We start from the raw sequence: 18910 nt of genomic DNA on the forward strand, positions 1-18910 counted from the left end.
AAAGAGGCTTACATCTTCCTTTTCTCCACTCCTTCATTTTGTTCACCCGGTGAGTTAAATGAAACAGTGTATAATGACTGATCATCCACCTGTTCCCATGCTAGTGGGGATTTCAAATCTGCTCTTTTCTGTCCCAACTCACTACAACATTCACGGGCTCCCTGATCAGGTAGCAAAATAAAGTCAGAGCCCAGTAACACCTTTAAGACCAACAAAGATTTATTCAAGGCCTGAGCTTTCGAGTGCAAGCACTCTTCGTCAGACTCAGACTAAGAACTGACCATCATAACAGTAGGAATATATAAGCAAAAGTTAATCTTGTTACATTAGTAAACTGTGTCACAGCATCCACACACAGCCACATGATAACTCCCTGCCAAAATGTGGCTCAGAGTTTTATTGTGCTACTTCAGACCAACACGGCTACTCATTTGAATCCAGGTAGCAAAATGTTACTTTAGGAAATTCCAGTTTTCAAGCAGACTGAGAAAATAGTGAACGCGGGACCCAGTGTTTGTGCTTTGGACCTTTTTTTTCTTCTGCCTCACCAAACAACTACCTTACTGTTAAATCTGACAAGCCTGCAGCTCTAGCCCAACAACCGTCGGGGAAGAGACTCGCCACAGCAGGAAAACAACTTTCCGGGTCGAAGTACTAATCCCGCCGGGAAAGAGCCCAAAGCTTTCAACGCGCCGCTCCCTCGCGAGGCTTTACGCGGGGTTTCCCAACTACCCTGCCCTTCAGCTCCGGAATGCTAAAGAAGACCGGACATGAGGACCCTGCGGGACGCTTCTTCCTCTCCAGGGAAAACGGTCTCGCGCGGCGTAAGAAGCACGAACTCCGCCATCTTTATTGAGGTCAGCTCACATCAAAACTTTCCGCAAGCCACCCGGAGGGAAAGCAAACTGGCAAGGCAGAGCCTCCTGCCATCTTTAATGAGGGTTTCTGGGAGCGCGCGCGGAGGGGAGGGGGGGGGGGTTGATCGGCGAGCGAGCAGGCAGGTGGAGAGGCAGCCGTGATGCGTTGCGGGGCTGAGGGCTGGCTGGAGGGAAGAACAGAAACTGTCCCCCTCACCCGCTTCACTTACCATGGGACACTTTCGCCCGGGTGGAGTGACAGTAGCCGCATCGGTAGCCCGTCGCCTCCCCTTTATATTCCACGATGGAGTACATGGTGCCCCGAAGCCCCCCGGCTCCCTCGGGTGCTGAGCCGCCACTGGGCCAGGCCGGAGAAGCCGCGCTCGAGCCCGCCCCTCGCCCCGTCCGAACCCGCCTCGTGCCCCTGCGACGGCCGGCGCTCCTTGCAAGCACGTGCCCGGAGGGAGCGACCTGTGCTGCTATGGGGTTGCCCGCTTCATCCTAGAGACTTTGGAGGAGGGGCCGCGGTGGAGCAGAGGGCGGTGAAGTCCACCCTCAAAACATCTGCTGTCTCCAGGGGCACGGAGCTCCCTCCCCTGGAGTGGAGCTACAATCCCAGGGGATCCCCAGGCTCCACCTGGAAAAGAGCGGCTCTATGCCATTGCCTCCATCACAGGTGCAGGGAACAACCAGCTGGTTGTATTTGATTCACAGGCTATGAGACCCCACCACTTCGGGCTGTTCCACTTATCCATCATGAAAAGGCAATAATGGCAGTTCTTATTAAATAGAATCGAGCACCACTTCCCCCTGTCCAAGAAGCAAAACTCCATTGACAAGGTTAGTCCTCCTCAACGCACTTAGAAAGGGTTTACAGCAATGTTCAATGGCAAGAGCTGCACTGGTGGAAAATTCTTTGTAATCAGGATGGATGAGTCGGCAAACAGCTATTAACTATTTGGAAGGTTAGAAAATAAACTAATGTTTGACTACCCTCCACTCTTGAGGTTCTGGTAAGGTAAGACCAGATTACCTGATCCTTTAAAAAAGCTGGAAAAACTTTAATGGTTCTTTCAGCAACCAGAAAGACACAAGTTACCAAAGCAAAGCAAGAAAAACAAAAGCTGAAGGTCCAGCGGGGAAGAGTATTTAAAAAGCTTTCCCTACAGCAGCTGAGCTCTCATTCTACTGTCTTCTCTGAGAGTTGTTTCGAATAGACAGTGACACACAGCTGATTTAGGAGCGTCAGCTCAGTGTTTGTTCTTTGGTTTGATCAGAGTGTTTACCTGCTGTAGAGAAAGCTTTACAGACTCTATTTTCAGATCCCCCCCCCCCAATGAAGCAGTGTGTAAAACAGACTTTCTTTCCTACTGCAACATTGTCAAAAAGTTCCAGCCTGAACCCCAGTGGGTTCAAGAAACAGTTATATGTTTGTTTATTTCTTTATTTATATGTAAATAAAGTTTATTAGAAGAAATGCAGAAATCATAATACTCTAAAACCAAGCAACTCAGAAAATAACAGCTACCTTACTACTTAACACTTTAAAGGTTGATTTAGGATTAGGAAGCACAATCTTTGTCTCAGCTCAAACATGCCGTCTACAATGCTGACAGTCGTTTATAGCTTCAGGTTTTCAATCTCACCCAAAATCCAAGCTAGCCTCCTGTCTCCTAATTCTTAGGCCAGTTATAGTTTTGGGTCTACCGGAGTCAGGTGATTACAATGAACCAATCAGAGCACAGCCTAGTCAGAACCCTCTGGAAAGGTAACTCATTGTTCTTATTCTCCCCGTCCCATTCTGTGGCTCTGGTTTTCACATAAAGCCAATTACTGCATGTCTTGCTTTGTTCTTGAAGGTAAGGGATCTGTGGGCTGCTATGCCCAGCTAGGTATGCCTGCGAGATGGGACCAGTCAGACAAAGTACATATCTTTCAGAGGAACAGGGTTCCTTTGTCTGACAAACATTTTTTTTGGATGCTATTCTTTGTTTATGAGCCTCTTGTGGTGCAGAGTGGTAAGGCAGCAGACATGCAGTCTGAAAGCTCTGCCCAAATTCAATCCCAGCAGCTGGCTCAAGGTTGACTCAGCCTTCCATCCTTCCGAGGTTGGTAAAATGAGTACCTAGCTTGCTGGGGGGTAAACGGTAATGACTGGGGAAGGCACTGGCAAACCACCCCGTATTGAGTCTGCCATGAAAATGCTAGAGGGCGTCACCCCAAGGGTTACACATGACTCGGTGCTTGCACAGGGGATACCTTTACCTTTTTATTCTTTGTTTTGATCCTTTGAACAGCCATACTGTAAATTCCTGAACCAAGTCTAACAATGTGTGCTATAATTCCACAAAGCTTTCATGGTCTTAAATGTGCATTATAACTTCCAAACCCCTGAGATCATCTGAGTTTAACTAAAGCAGTGCCCGTTCTTCCCTCTTTTGTCTTAAATTTGGCAGACTTTGGTCTTGTAGTGTTCAAGCATAAAAACAGACTTCTGATTTGCACCAAAGTTACAAGTATTCTTTCACTAGTTTCAAAGTTGCTTTCATTGTAAGAATTGTAAAATATAAAATTACATTGTAAAATGTAAGAGAGGACTGAGATGTATAATGGGAAGAAACGTCATAAATATAAAACTCACACACAATAACATAAATATATCTTTAATTTTGAACAAAATATTATAGTACATCGTTTAGGCAGTAAAGAAGCCACATACTGAGAATTGTGAACACGTTATATCAAGAACATTACATCTCATATAAAAAGAAATCTGGTACAAAAAACATCAACATGTGCCCTGTTTGAGCAAGTACTGTGCTTCTTGAAAAAGATGGATGGCTTCTATGGGCAAAAAAATCAACTGGAAAGTGCTTAGTACTAATCCTCTCATGAAACACTGGAATACCTGTAAAGGAAAATAGATCTTGTTCTGTCTTCAGCAACATGAAGGAACCACCCCTCAATAATTGTGTGGCTGAGTTAACATCTGAAAAGTACCTTTCAGAATTGTTCAATCTCACTTTGTTCCCAGTGTAGCTGGTGGAATCATGGGCTGTGAAATTTCAAAAGTCTTCACAATATTCTGGTAAGAAAAAAGGTTTGGCTTCAAACAGTTAACTGAATTTAAAATTCATGACAATTAAAATTAAGTATTTTGCCTTTTTTTCCAGCTTCAGCCACCCGCAGTAGTACTCTGAACAGATTCTGCACATATACACACCCAAACATGTAGCTAACATCAGGAAAATAAGTATGACTACCTGACAATTTTGATCAATAAGATATAGAATTAAGTTCTCTGCAAGTAACTTACCCCTATATTACATAGGCTTAGAAGTAAAAGGAGCACAATTAAGAGAGGGGGGGGAGCAAGTTTCTGAAATTGTATAAGCGGTACAGGAAATTACCCATTTTGCAAAGATAATCAACACGGTGACCCACTTGAATCTAATTTCATGCACAGATGGTGTTCAAAAGAAAAGAATGGTGGCTGCAGACCAATTAAAGGCATACTTAGGTGAAACATCAGTTCTGGATCCATTCCAGTCTGGTTTCTAGCCTGGCCATGGGGTGGATGGCACTGGTCACTCTGACGGGTGACCTCTGAAGACAGAGATCACTTATGTGATCTCAGGTTCATTGGGGTGGAAATGACAGAGCATGTTCTTATTCTGAATAATTTTAAATTAATTAATTTTAGAATGTAATATTACATTTTATTTTATAGAGTTTAACTATTGTAAGCCGCCCTGAGACTGTTTGGAGAGGAACAGTCTAGAAATTCCACAAATAAATAAATGTCTAATATTTGTAGATGGAAATTAAATGAAGTGTTGTGCAAAAAGAAGCTACTATAGAGGACTGTAAGGAAAAAAATTAAAATAATTTTTATTTTAATTTAAACAAGGGTACTGATGTGAGAAGCATTTTTCTTTTTTTCCTCTTATTATCTTGTATATTATCTTTTTAAAATTCTTATTAGTTTAATTTAGTGTAGTTTTTATGCTATGCTTTAAAGTCCTAAATAAAGGTTATTTCGAAAAAATTAAAGAAAAAACAAAACAGTAACTGATGCAGATCTTAACTAATGAGCAATCTTGTACAATTAAACTGCAAGAATACTACATAATATTCATTAATTCATTCAATTTTTACCCTGCAACTCCCAACAGATCACTCTTTCCTGCAAAAGTTAGTTTAAGAAAAAGGAAGAACATTTTCACTATACCTGCCATTCTTGGTAGCTCATTGGTATGACTGCTTGTTTCCGTGCCTGGTTATCCGGATTATTTTCTCCTTCCCCTGGGTATAAGGGTTCTATCAATGCATCACATTTTAAGAAAAACTTGTTACTTTTTCAGCATTTAAGACAAAATACATTAATTAAGTGTCTTGTAAGGATTATCAGGCCCTATGGTAATCAAATATTAGCTTTTCTAAAGGAGTCCTTAACATTTACCTATTATAGGAAGCTTGTCATGATCAAGGGTGATTCTTGCAAGGCCGTCCTGGAATAAACACATCTCAGTTTATTCTTAAGGCAGCAAAAGCTACCCAAGCATATCTAAATGATGTACAAATATCTGAGATTTGACAGTATTTAAATCAAATAAAACAAATATTCTCTTTCACAAATCCCTGGAACTTAAGATAATGAATTTTAAAATGTTGGCTGTATAAGCAAAATTAAAAAAACAGGAGCATAAAACGACCACGTCCCCTGTTATTTCCAAACCTTAATTTTAAAGTGTACACTATGATAGCCAAGAGGTAGAATTGGACAGCTGATTCAGCCTTATACACAGAAGATTTAGAAACCAGTACTGTTTCTAAACAGCAAGTTTAGATATTAGTTGGGCTATAAGAAACTAAAACTAAGACAAAAACAAAGTAGAAGAGGATGGGAGGAGTTAATTAGGACAGACGATCCAGAAAACCTCATGGTCTACTTTTATCTTGCTTTCAATTTTAAAATCTACTTCAGACCAAAATGTTATGTAAGGTTTATCAGTAACATATAGGTACTGGGCTCCAGAACTATTCCTTTATGCATAAAAAATCTACCAAAGAGGATTCTTTAAAAAATCTACATAAAGGGCAAGAATCCTTGTCCCCTGCCCACTCCCGCCTCCCAGATACCCAGATTCCCTCCTCCTCCTCACTCCTCTGGGGCAGGGACCCACACTGTGGCCCGCTTCCGCCACCGACAGTCTTCCTAGGCTCTCCTGCTCTCTGGAGAGTGGGAGTGGCCTTGGAAACCAGGTAGAGGTGGTATCAGCGCAGCAAGCCCCAGCACTGAGGCCTGTTTACTGCTGCCACCTCCACCAGTCTTCCTAGGCTGCTCCTGCTCCCCAGGGATCAGAAGCGGTTTTGGAAGACTGACAGCTGCAGCTCCAGCGCAGCAAGCCCCAGCACTGAGGCACGCCCATTGCTCTTGTACCAAGGCCATTGGCAAGTGTTTTCCAGGGCCACTTCTGCTCCTTGGAGGGCAGGAACAGCCTCAGAAGACTGGCAGTGGCGCCAGCGCCAGAGCAACAAGCACGTCTCAGTGCTAGGCCTTGCTGCTCTGGTGCTTCCACTTCTGCAGGCCATCAACTGGCATGTCCCCTAAAGCGAGATAACGGGCATCACGTCTGTTATCGTTTCCGTTATAGGGGCCACGCCAGTAGATGTTCCACATCAAAAATATACATAGTTACTTTTATTCAGTAACAATTAGTTATCGAGAAATCCTCAAGGTTATAAAAAGCAAGTGCTTCCTGACAATTTTGTTGCAAAGCAAGTTAAAGTTAGTGCATATGAATGCATTTGGCTTTTTAAATAACAAAGCAAATCATTTACACTTACTCTTATTAGGAAGGATACATGAAACATATTTTCCACAGTACGAGCAAAAGAATCTGGATCAGTCACAAACTCAAGGAAAGATATTGGGACATCAGCTACAAAAATAAGAAAATTAGGTGTGAGAACATGGTGTCATTATTCATCATCCTTTTGTTTTTTCTTTACCACGTTGTGACATACGTTTGAGATTTCTTTTAAACTTGCATTTGTTGCTATCTGCTGCCTATTTTAATTTGGACAATGGAATCAATCTGATGGCTAACAAGGGAGAGGTAGCTACAAACAGAATTCTCATTGCAATCCCAGGATAAACATACAGAAGAGTGACAGTTTATATACAAAGATTTTGAAGGAAGAGAGTTCAGCATCTACAAAAATAACGGAAGCCAAAGCAGCCTGAGCTAGCATAGCAGCAGAAAGATTCAATAGCTTGCTTCTTCCCACTATGTGGATCCTGAGGAACAAGCTGGAGTTGAAAACAGCACTGCTGGCTTCTGTAGCAATTTCTCTCTGGAAGGGGAAAGGAACAACCTTCCTTTACAGGACTAAAGACAGGAACAAGAAATGCTCCATTTCAAGTTTTGCATTAGCAATGTTTTACTCCCATACTTACGTTCTTGTTTAAAGAAGGTTTGTAAATATCCTAAGATCCTCTCTACTTCTTTTTCTGTGGCTTCCTGAGCAGATTCTTCCATCTTTTTCAGCTAAAAATACAGTTCAGTTAAGCTACCAATCACACAAGTACATTATCCTGTAGGAGTGCATTGCTCAGTTACATGGGCCAGAATAAGCTTTGATCAGAACTGCACTCCCACAATTCAACATCAGTTTCAGCTCCCCCCCCCCTCCCCCAATAACATCTTGATGTCTTGACCAAGCCCAATGTACAAGACATCAATTCCTATCAAGTCAGGCCAAGATCCCACCATCCAAGATGGCTGTTGGGCCAGTGAAATATACTATGAAAATCCTACATATAATTTCCATGCAGGTCAGCTGACATTTACACTCTGTCAAAGCAGATCTGTACATGAAAAGTCTTCTGAATTTGTACTGGATCCTACACCTGCTAAAAGGAATTGTCATCTGTATTCATAGGTGCACTGAGATCAGAACAATTTTGACACTGAATTTTGACACAATTTTGACACAGCAGCAGAATGCAATTCATTGCAATACTCCAGCCACACACAACCTGTTTAGGCATTGCCCTTCTTTCATCTGGCCCCGCTTTCTTCTGTCTCTCAATTCGTGGTCTTTGAACAGGAGGATCAGCAGTGAAAGCTCCCAACCTAAACCAAGGAAAACAGTGTGACTCCCATGTGCAACAATTCAAATTCCAAATTGTTAGCCTAATGTAAAAGTAACATTTATTCTTACTAGGAAAATTCCAGATACTTGATGACATGGGATTCAAAACATATGAGCAAAACTTTTGCCAGGCCCATAGCTACAGGGGGCAAACAAGGGCAACTCCCCCATCAAACACTTTTTATACCCCACCAATCAGCAGTGCTGCTCTTTGTGCTTTCTGTTTGAAAAAATATCAGGCATATAAAATGTATTTTCTACTAGCAGCCAAGAGATACAGCCCAGCACGACAGCCAAATAGGTAGTTCTCCTTGCTCAGACCTCAGTCAAGGACTGGCATGGGTTGCTTTAAAGTGATATTAGGCAAATTCAAGGGAAATCAATAGCTAGTAGTCATAACAGCTAAATGGAGCCTCCATGTTCAAGGAGAGAAAACAAGTGGCAGTTGCTAAGCAATTGAGGGACGATTAGGCCTTGGCATGTGGGCTTTCACGGCAACTGAATGCCATAGGAAAACAGAAGCTGGAGCAGATGGACCATTAGTCTGTTCAAGCAGGCCTTCCACGCAGTTCAGAAAGCTGTTCTAGGGTACGATGCAGATGTTACAAGCTTGCAGTTTGAAGTACTTTTTTAATGCAGTGTAGGAGATGTTACAGATATAATATGTATAGATTGAGCTTGGTAGAATTAAGAGAATGGAAAGTTTCTGGCTACAGACCTGAGTTCAGTCCAGTTTCTTACACCAGTGGTCCCCAACCTGCGGGCCGCAGCCCGGTGCTGGGCCACGAAGGCCATGGCGCCAGGCCATGGCTCCCTCTCCCCACAGTAAAAAACTTCCCAGGCCGCAAGCTTGCGGCCGGGGAAGCTTCTTACTGCGGGAGGGCGGGGAGAGGGAATCAGGGCCGGGCCGCGCATCGCGCATGCATGGCCCATGCGGGCGCGGCCCAATGCGCGGGCGCGTTGTGCAGGCGCGGCCCGATGCCCTGCCGGTCCCCAGCCTCAGAAAGGTTGGGGACCACTGTCTTACACGACTGGCTGCTAAAATTAGGTTTATTCTATATTTATTCACAAAAAGACAGCCCCTTTAAAAATCTTATACACTTTATTTAACGGTGACCTTTTTTGGTGGGTAGCATACTTGGGGGGAACTAGCATTGTATTTGTGGTGCAGAGTGGTAAGGCAGCAGACACGCAGTATGAAAGCTCTGCCCATGGGGCTGGGAGTTCAATCCCAGCAGCTGGCTCAAGGTTGACTCAGCCTTCCATCCTTCTGAGGTCGGTAAAATTACACAGCTTGCTGGGGGGTAAACGGTAATGACTGGGGAAGGCACTGGCAAACCACCCCGTATTCAGTCTGCCATAAAAACGCTAGAGGGTGTCACTCCAAGGGTCAGACATGACCCAGTGCTTGCACAGGGGATACCTTTACCTTTAGGATCAGGGTGTGGCTGGAGGGCACATGACAGAACTACTTTCACTCTCTTCTACTCATAATGGTTGATGCTACTCACAATGCTATATACAATTTCAAAAGATCTTGGTCAGCTTTCCCTGCTTTTTGCAGAGAGGAGTGTGACTAAGCCCCTATCAAAGGAAAGGCAAGGAAGAATGAGAGATGGAGTACCCTACTGGTCCAGGACTCACCACTTAGCTGCCACCACCTGTCAATTCTTAGGCAGAATTCAACCCAAATAGCCCAGGCAAGCCTGAGTCCATCAGATCTTGGACTTGGAAGGAAGACCTCCAAGGATTACCAGGGTCATGAGGCAGAGGCAGGCCATGTCAAACATCTCCAAAAGTTTCTTGCCTTGCAGCCAAAGAATCTTAGGATCTCCTGGATATATTACACACCTGGCATATGATAAATGCCATATGATAAATAATCTGAGGCAGTGACTGAAAGGCCTACATCTCCCTCTTCGTCACCCACACATACCCCTCACACAGTTAAAACACGCAACTTGCCTCTCTCATGAGCTGACACAATCCTTTTATCCCCATGTTCTCTTAAACAAAAACACTGCAATTTTATTTTGGAAAAACAAAATAAGATGGGAAGGCAGATACTGTTACTTGCAGGGGACAAAATTAAACAAAGATTTTATACACACAGGAAAATACAAAACAGATAAAACACAAAATGTACTTCTGGGGTTTCTCAAACCCTGAAGAATGTTTCAGGAGTTTCTCAATGATAAAAATTTAGAAAGGCTGTGCTAAGCCAATCAGGTGATCCATCTCTAAAGAAAAATGCTATCCCTTTCTGTGGGACTTTGTTCCTGACTCTGCTAGTGAGTTTAATTAACAGAGGGAATCATAGGGACCAGGCTGGAACTCAAGACAATCTCATATATGTATTTTTTTTTAATGGAGTGTATGGTAAACCTAATAAGCCTCCCCCCCTCCAATTTGCACTTTGGGGGCAAGTTCAGCATTAGATATTAAATGTTTCCAGTTGTGTTCAAGACATTCTATCTTGCAATACTTGAAAGAAGTCTCATACTTACATGAAATGGAAAGTAGGTGCTCTTCTAAAGTACTTTTTTGCTTCTTCACCAAGCGTATACCAAGCATTGCTAGGCAAAAATCCACTAGCAAGCTGTTCACTGTCACTGTCACATTCATCTCCATCTAGACGATTTAAACCCATAAATGATAACTGTAGAGGAAAGATACAGGTATCAGTTTCCATCATGAAATGGAAGCAGACTTCTAGAAAGGTGTCTCAAAGGGCTATCAGGCTATCAACTTCCAGAAGGCACTTTCCATACTCCACTAAACAAAGCTAAAGAGAGATTACAAACAAATTAAATTTCATTTTAATTGATCATTTCATGCTTCATTTCAAAAATCATGGTAAGTTTTCGGCATTTCAAAACATACTTGAAAGAATTCTGAACTGGTTTACTTTCAGCAATGTTCTAGCTTTCACTTGCTGTTAGCAAATCAAATACCTTTATTGGCATTATTAACCAAACACAGATATACATGTGTTAAAAGTGTCCAACCTAAAATATTAGGCCGCAAGCTTCTGGATTTTTTAACAAGCAAACTTAATCTTACAATAATAAAGCTCCTCTCTCCTTTACTTCTTAAACCTTTGGTGATGAACAGTTTGCCCAAGGTGAACAAAGATGATAAAAGTAATTATTTTTCTAAAAAGTATTTTGTTGTAGAACTCTCAAGCACAACAATATTATATTACCACATAACTATTTCCTGCAAACTTACTAGATCTTCTGCAAAAGCAGATGGATCAAACACTGTCATGTCTGATTGCAGCTGGCTTGCTTTTTCCTTTCCCAGAGTTGATGCCAAAACTAGGAACTGTGAATCCAGAGCAGCCTCTCTGGCCCGGGACACTGTTATGAAAGAAGAATATTTTGCTATTCTCAAAAGCTATTTAATGACAAGTATTTCAATACCACCAACTAGAGCGCTTGGTGCTTGCAAGCACTCAAGTGTTTGTGTCCTCATACAGAGACTCCAAGCATTAAATGAAATGTATTACAACAGTAAATTTCACTTTCTTGTCTGGCCATCCAGCACATCTTTGCCTTTTCCAAGTTTCTCAAAAAGTCACATTACCAGTTTTCTTTTTTGGCTGCTTTTGTGCAATAATGCAAATAGAATATGATTTCCCATACCTGTAGCAAGTTACTATAATGTACAAATAACCTTAATGTTAAAATTATCAGACATAATGGAAATTCACTGGTTGGTGGATCTTTGGTGAAATTTTCTATATATCTGTCCTCCTTGCAACATGAAATATTCAGACAGTGCTAACCTAATTCATAGGATTGGAATAAGCCACTCAGACATCATCAGCAATAACTTGAAGGGAAGCAATAAATTGAAGGGAAAGACTTTGAACAATAACTCTTGCAGAAATGTAAGCCATTATTTGCATATGGGCATTTCTTTTGATATTTCAGGTGCATCTCTGCAATGAAATCTATAAATCACAGAATCACAGAATCATAGAGTTGGAAGGGGCCATGCAGGCCATCTAGTCCACCCCCTGCTCAACGCAGGATCAGCCCAATGCATCCTAAAGCATCCAAGAAAAGTGTGTCTCCACCTTTGCTTGAAGACTTCCAGTGAGGAGGAGCTCACCACCTCCTTAGGCAGCCTATTCCACTGCTGAACTACTCTGACTGTGAATTTTTTCCCTGATATCTAGCCTATATCGTTGTACTTGTAGTTTAAACCCACTGCACATCCTTTCCTCTGCAGCCAACAGAAACAGCATCCTGCCCTCCTCCAAGTGACAACCTTTCAAATACTTAGAGGGCTATCATGTCCCCTCTCAACCTCCTTTTCTCCAGGCTGAACATTCCCAAGTCCCTCAACCTATCTTCATTGGCCTTGGTCCCTTGCCCCCAAATCATCCTCGTTACTCTCCTCTGTACCCTTTCAATTTTATCTACATCCTTCTTGAAGTGAGGCCTCCAGAACTGCATACAGTACTCCAGGTGTGTTCTGACCAGTGCCGTATACAATGGGACTATGACATCTTGTGATTTTGATGTGATGCCCCTGTTGATACAGCCCAAAATGGCATTAGCCTTTTTTACTGCTGCATCACACTGCCTGCTCATGTTTAGTTTATAATCCACAAGTACCTCAAGGTCTCATTCACACACAGTGTTACCTAGAAGCGTATCCCTCATCCAGTAGGCATGCTTTTCATTTTTCTGACCCAGATGCAGAACTTTACACTTATCTTTATTAAATTGCATCTTGTTCTCGTTTGTCCATTTTTCTATTGTGTTCAGATCTTGTTGAACTGTCTCTTCTGGAGTATTTGCCAGTCCTCCCAATTTGGTGTCATCTGCAAACTTGATGCGTAGTCCCTCCATCCCCTCATTTAGATAATTAATAAATATGTTTAAAAGTACCAGACCAAGCCCTGAGCCCTGAGGTACCCCGCTACTCACCACCCTCCAATCTCCAGGGTTACTTGAATGATATCTGTAATGGAAAGCTTGTAGACTACAAAATCTTATAATTGGATTAGGTTCAATATATTCAATAACTAAGTTCCTACAGCTCTGTGTGACAAAAGATAACTTCTGGGGTTTTATTTCAAACACACTTTTAGTACAGACAGACAACAATAACATGAACATCTGGGTGGCTTCACATTACCTCCAACAAACAGTTTGTTAGCTTCTTCTAGACTTCCTGTTAGTTTATCATTTCTGGCACTCAGCATCATCTCACGGTTCTCTATAATAAAGACATACATGTTGAAATACAAAGTCTACTGAGTATGATCTAGTTTAAAAGTAGGTGATAATCACATATCACACATATAAACTACACATTGCTCAAATTCTAGAAGTTCCTAACACAGCAACAAATCTGAAGGTATCAGTTTAATAGACATTTGGAAAGATAGGTGATATAAATGGTAACTTTTTCTTCTCCTGAAGACCAGGCATCTCAATTTCCCTGAAATTGTGGCATAATTTGGTTGGGGAACACTGATTCAATTCTCTTTTTGACAAAGGTGTGTAGTGCAATAAACTATCCAGAATAATTAAACACAAATATGATGCACTGAGAAAATACCCTACTGTAATGTAAATCATCAAAAAAAATTATGATTTGTGCCGGCTGTGTGTCCACATAGGTAGAGGATGCAAGTATACCAGCTAGAAGTTAGTTCTCAGCTAGCACTATTCCCCTTTGGTTATGCTTCACTGCAATATAATTTAATGTAAATTTTTAGAAGTTCAAATATCACCATTATATTTACAAACATCACTATCACTACTAGAAATAAAAACCAAGCATCATAAACTGAAAATGGAAAGCATCAAGGAAACTGCTTTTTACAATGATGAAGAACTATTGGTACACGGTTTTGCATCACACTTATTTTTGTGAAGCCAAGAGGGTAATAGCTTCAGGCCCTACAGCAAGCTGCATAAAAAATCAGCAACTAGCAAGGGAGCTATGCAGAAAAGCACTGTATGTCACACACATCTCTCAGTGCCTCCCTCTTCTCCCACAACCAACACCTAATTATTTTAAAGCACTCATGGTTTAAAGCTTCTTTCCCTTCAAAGCTACCTTGAGCACTATCGCTGTTGAGAAGCTGCCCTAAACGTTTCCTTTATCGGCTCCCAACAACAACACAGGGGTGTAAGGAGGAGTGGCTTTGTCGTTTCTTCACTGAACTCGTGGAGATCACAAAAGAGCAATAAACTGAACTTCCCATACACCCCGCTCCATGGAGCCAATCTATCAACACCTCCGCATTTCAATGCTGCTGACCGTGATTCCGAATTCAGAGGTGTGACACGAGCAAGAAGAGACGCAGAAAACGGGGGAAGGACCTTAAGGAGAGAGAGACACCCACACGCCCCTTCTCTGAATAGCGGGTCTTTTGACTTCAGCTTGTCTGCGAGGCACAGGGGCAGACTCCATCCCTAAAGAAGCCCCCTCCCCCTTCTACAACCGGAAAGGGGGGCAACAAGGCCGGCCTCTTCGCTTTCCCCTCCGTCCCCCCGAAGCGGCCTCGGAAGACACTCACGCTGAACATCGGCGATCAGGTTCCGGTACTGCTGCCGGAGCAGCCGCCGGGAGACCTCGTCTCCATCGGCTTCGTCCATGGTCGCACCAGGAAGGGGCCGCCTCTCGGGCAAGCGCTCCCGTCCTCCGCCGACGGTACGAAACTCAAGCGACAACTCTCGCGAGCGTTGAGGACCACCAGGACGGCTCCACGGCAGGCTCAAGCGAAAACGCGAAGCTTGACAGGAGCGTCCCTCGGCGCCTCTAGGGCCAAGAGTTTTCGTTCCTGTAGAGCAGCCTTCGCGTGCATGCGCACTTCCTCAGATGCATTGAAATGGAAGTTGCCGCTAGCTCATATTCGTACATATCGATGGCAGATTAAATTAGCATACAGCGTAATGAAAACGTTTAACGGAGTCAAGGACCAAAGAGGAATAACAAACTTAGCTGATATGGCTACCATTTGTTTGGGTTTAATTCCGAGAGATAACATTGTGAAGGAAATACTTAAGCCAAAATTGGAGATGGATGGGCAGTTGTATTTTGTGGAAATGCTGAATAATTATGGAATGCTGAATAATTAGCTGAAACTCTATCATTACTCTCCATCTATCTCCTTCCAAGCATTGGAGGCAAGCTTGCAACGTTTTCTTCTTTCAAGAGGGCACGATTGTCTGTTCTCTCTCTCCTGTCTCCAGGCCAGAAAAATGCATTCCAATCTACATTACATTCTACGATAAGTGACATTGCAATCTACTATACCAAATAAGAAATAGAATAAATATCGCCTTTCCCAATAATATTATCTCCATTTTCACCCCTTATTTCCTAAGCTAACCTTGTTTGTATGTTAAGGTGACCAGATTTTAACATTGGTAAAGCAGGACATCATTGACTGGGGGGGGGGGGGTCTTGATTAAAAATTTGGTCTATATGGAGCAACAAAAAGTTTCATAGAACACAAAAATAGTATTGTAATATATATTTTTTTAAATTTCAACATAAGTACAATTTGCCAGGTAACCCCTGTTGTCCCTCCAAAAGTGGGACAATCTCGTCACATTATATGTCCAGCGGCACCTTTAAGATCAACAAAGTTTTATTCAAGATAAGCTTTCGTGTGCATACATACTTTCTCGGATACAGTGACGTATCTGAGGAAATTTGCTTGCACATGAAAGCATATACCTTGGATAAAACTTTGTTGGTCTTAAAGGTGCCTCTGGTCTCTAATTTTGTTCTGCTTCAGACCAAGACATCTACCTACTTGAAAGTTGTTTAGGGTAGTCAGCAAACGCTGGCAGAAGCTCATGGGAATTGTAGTCCATGGACTTTTGGAGGACCACAGGTTGACTACCCCACATGCATTTGCTATACCCCTTTAAAATTCTCTCAAAAGCATTTCCAGTGCGCCAAATGGCTGGTTATTTTGAGTTTCTCGAAGAGAAACCCCCTTTTGCTAAGTATCAAATTAAAACCTAATTTGCCCAACTAAATTAGGAGTCATATAGGTAACATGGAAAATATCCAGGGTTTTTTTTACCAGGTGTCCAGACAATATAAATGTCATCAGTGTATTGCAGGTACAAGATAAATATGAGTGGGTAGGAGTTTAGGAAGTATTGCTTCAAGCCACAAAGATGTACCCACGGTTCCACCATCGAACTGAAGGAACAAGTTATTACCAAATCTGAATTCATTATGGGTGAGAACAAAATGTCACAGTTTTAGAGAATTGAGGAGGGTGGGCACTCCGCCGGGTAGTCACATGATCGGCAGGCGGGAAAACCCGCGCATGCATGATCGCGTGGGCGAGCACCCTCTTTGGAGATTTTTAGCTAGAAGAAGTTCTGAGCGGCAGGCCTGCGCAAGCGCAGTCCCAATGTGTGCCTGCACATAAGACGTCGATGAACAACAGTTACAGGTAAGCAACTCTGTTTTTTATGACAAAACCAGCTGTGGGGTTCTCAGAAACCATAATCCTTGTGACTTGTAATCCATCCCTCTGGGCATCTCATGACCCCCTGCCTATGATAAGCAGTAGCTTGGAAAGCATGCTTCAAAGATTTCTCCACCAAATTCCCACTCCCCCAGCCGTGTGATAGAGCATGTGATCCAATGTTACCTTGTGATAGCAACTATGTGATTTTAAAGGTAAAGGTATCCCCTGTGCAAGCACAGCGTTTTCTTGGCAGACTCAATACGGGGTGGTTTGCCAGTGCTTTCCCCAGTCATTACTGTTTACCCCCCAGCAAGCTGGGTACTCATTTTACCAACCTCGGAAGGATGGAAGGCTGAGTCAATCTTGAGCCAGCTGCTGGGATCGAACTCCCAGCCTCATGGGCGGACAGCTTCAGACAGCATTTCTGCTGCCTTACCACCCTGCGCCACAAGAGGCTCTATATGTGATTTTAGGGGGTTTCAGAATGACAAACGGCAATTATGACTTAACATTTACTGGAGGTTAAGCTCCTGGGAAGGAAAGAACTGTACTTCCGCAACTACATTCAATAAAATATACGGAAAGGAGTTTTTGGACTCTAGAATTTTCTGTTACCTGTGGCTGGTATGGTCTAATGGGGACTGGGAGTGGGGATCTCAGTTCAGATTTCTGGAATGTGTGATTGCCATTGCCCAACACACAGGATCCAGCCTGCTATTGGTTGTGGTTTGTGTCCGATCAGGGGTCTCCGTTTAGGGCCAATTGCAGGTATTGGCAGGAACCCCTCAACTGTATTTATTTGTTTGTTTGTTTGTTTATACATGTAGGGGGGCTGTGTAGGCGTTCTGTTGTGTGCAATCAATAAAAGAGCTGATGTTTAGCACATGAGCGACTCTGCACCTTATTGAGCCTACTATTCAATAGCTGGTATTGCAGTATACAGTTGCAGGGTTAAAAATGTAATTATCCATAGATGTTTGCCTTGGAAGATGCATGGATAGCTGATAGGAGCAATCAGTGCCCTATTGTATTACAAAAGGGGCGGGGGGGGGGATCTTTTGCTGGTGCTCTTGGTTGAGTACTCAGAAGTCTAAAGAAACCTGACCCAAATGGTGTAATACTACCCTGATTATGCATTTTAAACTCTTCTTCATATGACACATTGAGTCTAGTAGAGAGAAAAAATATGCCAGGTCGACACCAATCATGTTGTTCTGCAAACCGAAGATAAATGAAAATGATTTGTGTTTAAACGGGTAACTCATACTAGTTTTGTTTGTTTGTCTTTGTAGCTTTCTTAATTTGTTTAATGTCAAGGAATAAAGTAGATTACGTAGTTGCCGGTTTAACTAATGATGCCTTTGATATGACAATAGAACATACTGAGTTTTGGTCTTCAGGGTTCTTTTTTTTCCTAGTTATTCAGTTCTGCAAAGTTCTGTTCTGGGTCCGAGGCCAATTTTGCTCCCTAATGAGCTCTTACAACAAAGGGTGAAATGGCACATTGATAGATGTCAGCTGTATGTGTAAAAGGGCTCCAGTTCAATCCCCAGAGTTTCTGACTAAAAAGGAGATCTGGTATTGGCGATGTGAAAAGCTGCCACTTGACTCCAGAAAGTCACTGCTAGGCGGAGCAGACCAGAAGTGGCTTAGGCATAACAAAAGTCTGACTCAGCATCAGGCAGCTTCATTGAGGAAAATCCTCTTGCGCAGTTTCAGGAGGTGGTTGGGCAAAGATGCAGGTGTAGTCAGTTTCATAAAATCATGCTGATTTGTGGGGCAATGCAAGGCTGGCAGAAGCAGCAACTGGCAGCAGATTTGAGGCACCTTCAAAAGCAGCAAATTATCAGCTATTACATGTATTATTAAATTTTTAGTGTGGGAAAGGAACCGCTTGTATTTTGTACTTCATACATCAAAATGCCTTGGACTAGTAATGTGGAATAGAAGAAACCTCAGTAGGAACAAAAGTGTGGCCTTTGTTTCTCCCTTATATTTTCAAGCTGCAAACAGTAGCCTGCCATGATGGAAAATAAGCCATAAATGGCATCCATTGTTACACAGAAATAGCACACTATGCAAATCTTGTGGATGCTGCTTGCAGGATTTCCAAGAACCTGAAAAGTTGGTTTAATCAGTGGCTATGACAGAACACATATCAAATGGACACAAATCATAAGAATATTAAAGCTACTCCGAAGTGCCTCTCTGGTTTAAAAAAAAAACTGCATCCTTCATATAGCTTTAACAATTGAAGTTCTTTCTCTTCCTATTTTTGTTTTCTCTGATTTGGGATGGGTGTCCTTTCCTAGGAAAGGGGAGTAAAGTATGAACTGTGGAGATTAGTAAAATCCCTTTAGGAATTGCTGGTATGAGAGAGAAGTAGAGGTGTAAAAGGCAATAGCGATGCAGGTTTTTTCAGCTC

General features: G+C 42.5%; 2 protein-coding genes and 1 long non-coding RNA gene across 5 annotated transcripts in view; 1 reads left to right on the forward strand and 2 right to left on the reverse strand.

Annotated features, from left to right (window-relative positions):
* The window catches only part of ATE1 (arginyltransferase 1), a 72667-nt gene extending 71348 nt beyond the window's left edge, over nucleotides 1-1319 (reverse strand). The window contains exon 1 of one of the 3 annotated variants that reach the window (XM_077349982.1): nucleotides 1088-1319. In XM_077349982.1, the coding sequence (XP_077206097.1) occupies nucleotides 1088-1172 (85 nt within the window). In that variant the 5' untranslated portion in view covers nucleotides 1173-1319. The remainder of the gene's footprint in view (nucleotides 1-1087) is intronic. The other 2 variants (XM_077349983.1, XM_077349975.1) reach the window with 2 other exon arrangements.
* LOC143843604 (uncharacterized) lies at nucleotides 715-12876 on the forward strand. The gene is made up of 3 exons (XR_013233613.1): nucleotides 715-857; nucleotides 1572-1697; nucleotides 11957-12876. It is a non-coding gene; the product is annotated as an uncharacterized LOC143843604 (long non-coding RNA).
* On the reverse strand, nucleotides 3505-14763 carry NSMCE4A (NSE4A component of SMC5/6 complex). Its single transcript, XM_077349984.1, has 11 exons — nucleotides 14566-14763; nucleotides 13173-13253; nucleotides 11250-11380; nucleotides 10526-10677; nucleotides 7903-7999; nucleotides 7321-7411; nucleotides 6708-6802; nucleotides 5320-5368; nucleotides 5089-5177; nucleotides 3858-3942; nucleotides 3505-3765 (listed from the first exon to the last, which is right to left on the reverse strand). The coding sequence occupies exons 1-10, from the start codon at nucleotides 14642-14644 to the stop codon at nucleotides 3877-3879; spliced, it is 930 nt and encodes a 309-aa protein (XP_077206099.1). The 5' UTR covers nucleotides 14645-14763; the 3' UTR covers nucleotides 3505-3765; nucleotides 3858-3876.
* Between the last annotated feature and the right edge of the window lie 4147 nt (nucleotides 14764-18910).

This window comes from Paroedura picta, chromosome 8 (genome assembly GCF_049243985.1).
Source record: "Paroedura picta isolate Pp20150507F chromosome 8, Ppicta_v3.0, whole genome shotgun sequence".
Taxonomy (NCBI): Eukaryota; Metazoa; Chordata; class Lepidosauria; order Squamata; family Gekkonidae; genus Paroedura; species Paroedura picta.

Bases quoted from the DNA above. Each gene is read 5' to 3' on its own strand.
- NSMCE4A (XM_077349984.1), bottom strand. From the start codon at position 14,644: ATGGACGAAGCCGATGGAGACGAGGTCTCCCGGCGGCTGCTCCGGCAG. The intron at 10,678-11,249 runs GTAAGTTTGCAG...TTTCCTCTACAG, and splicing joins CTGCTTTTGCAGAAGATCTA to TTATCATTTATGGGTTTAAA. The intron at 7,412-7,902 runs GTTGTGTGTGGC...CTGTATTTTTAG, and splicing joins GAAGGGCAATGCCTAAACAG to CTGAAAAAGATGGAAGAATC.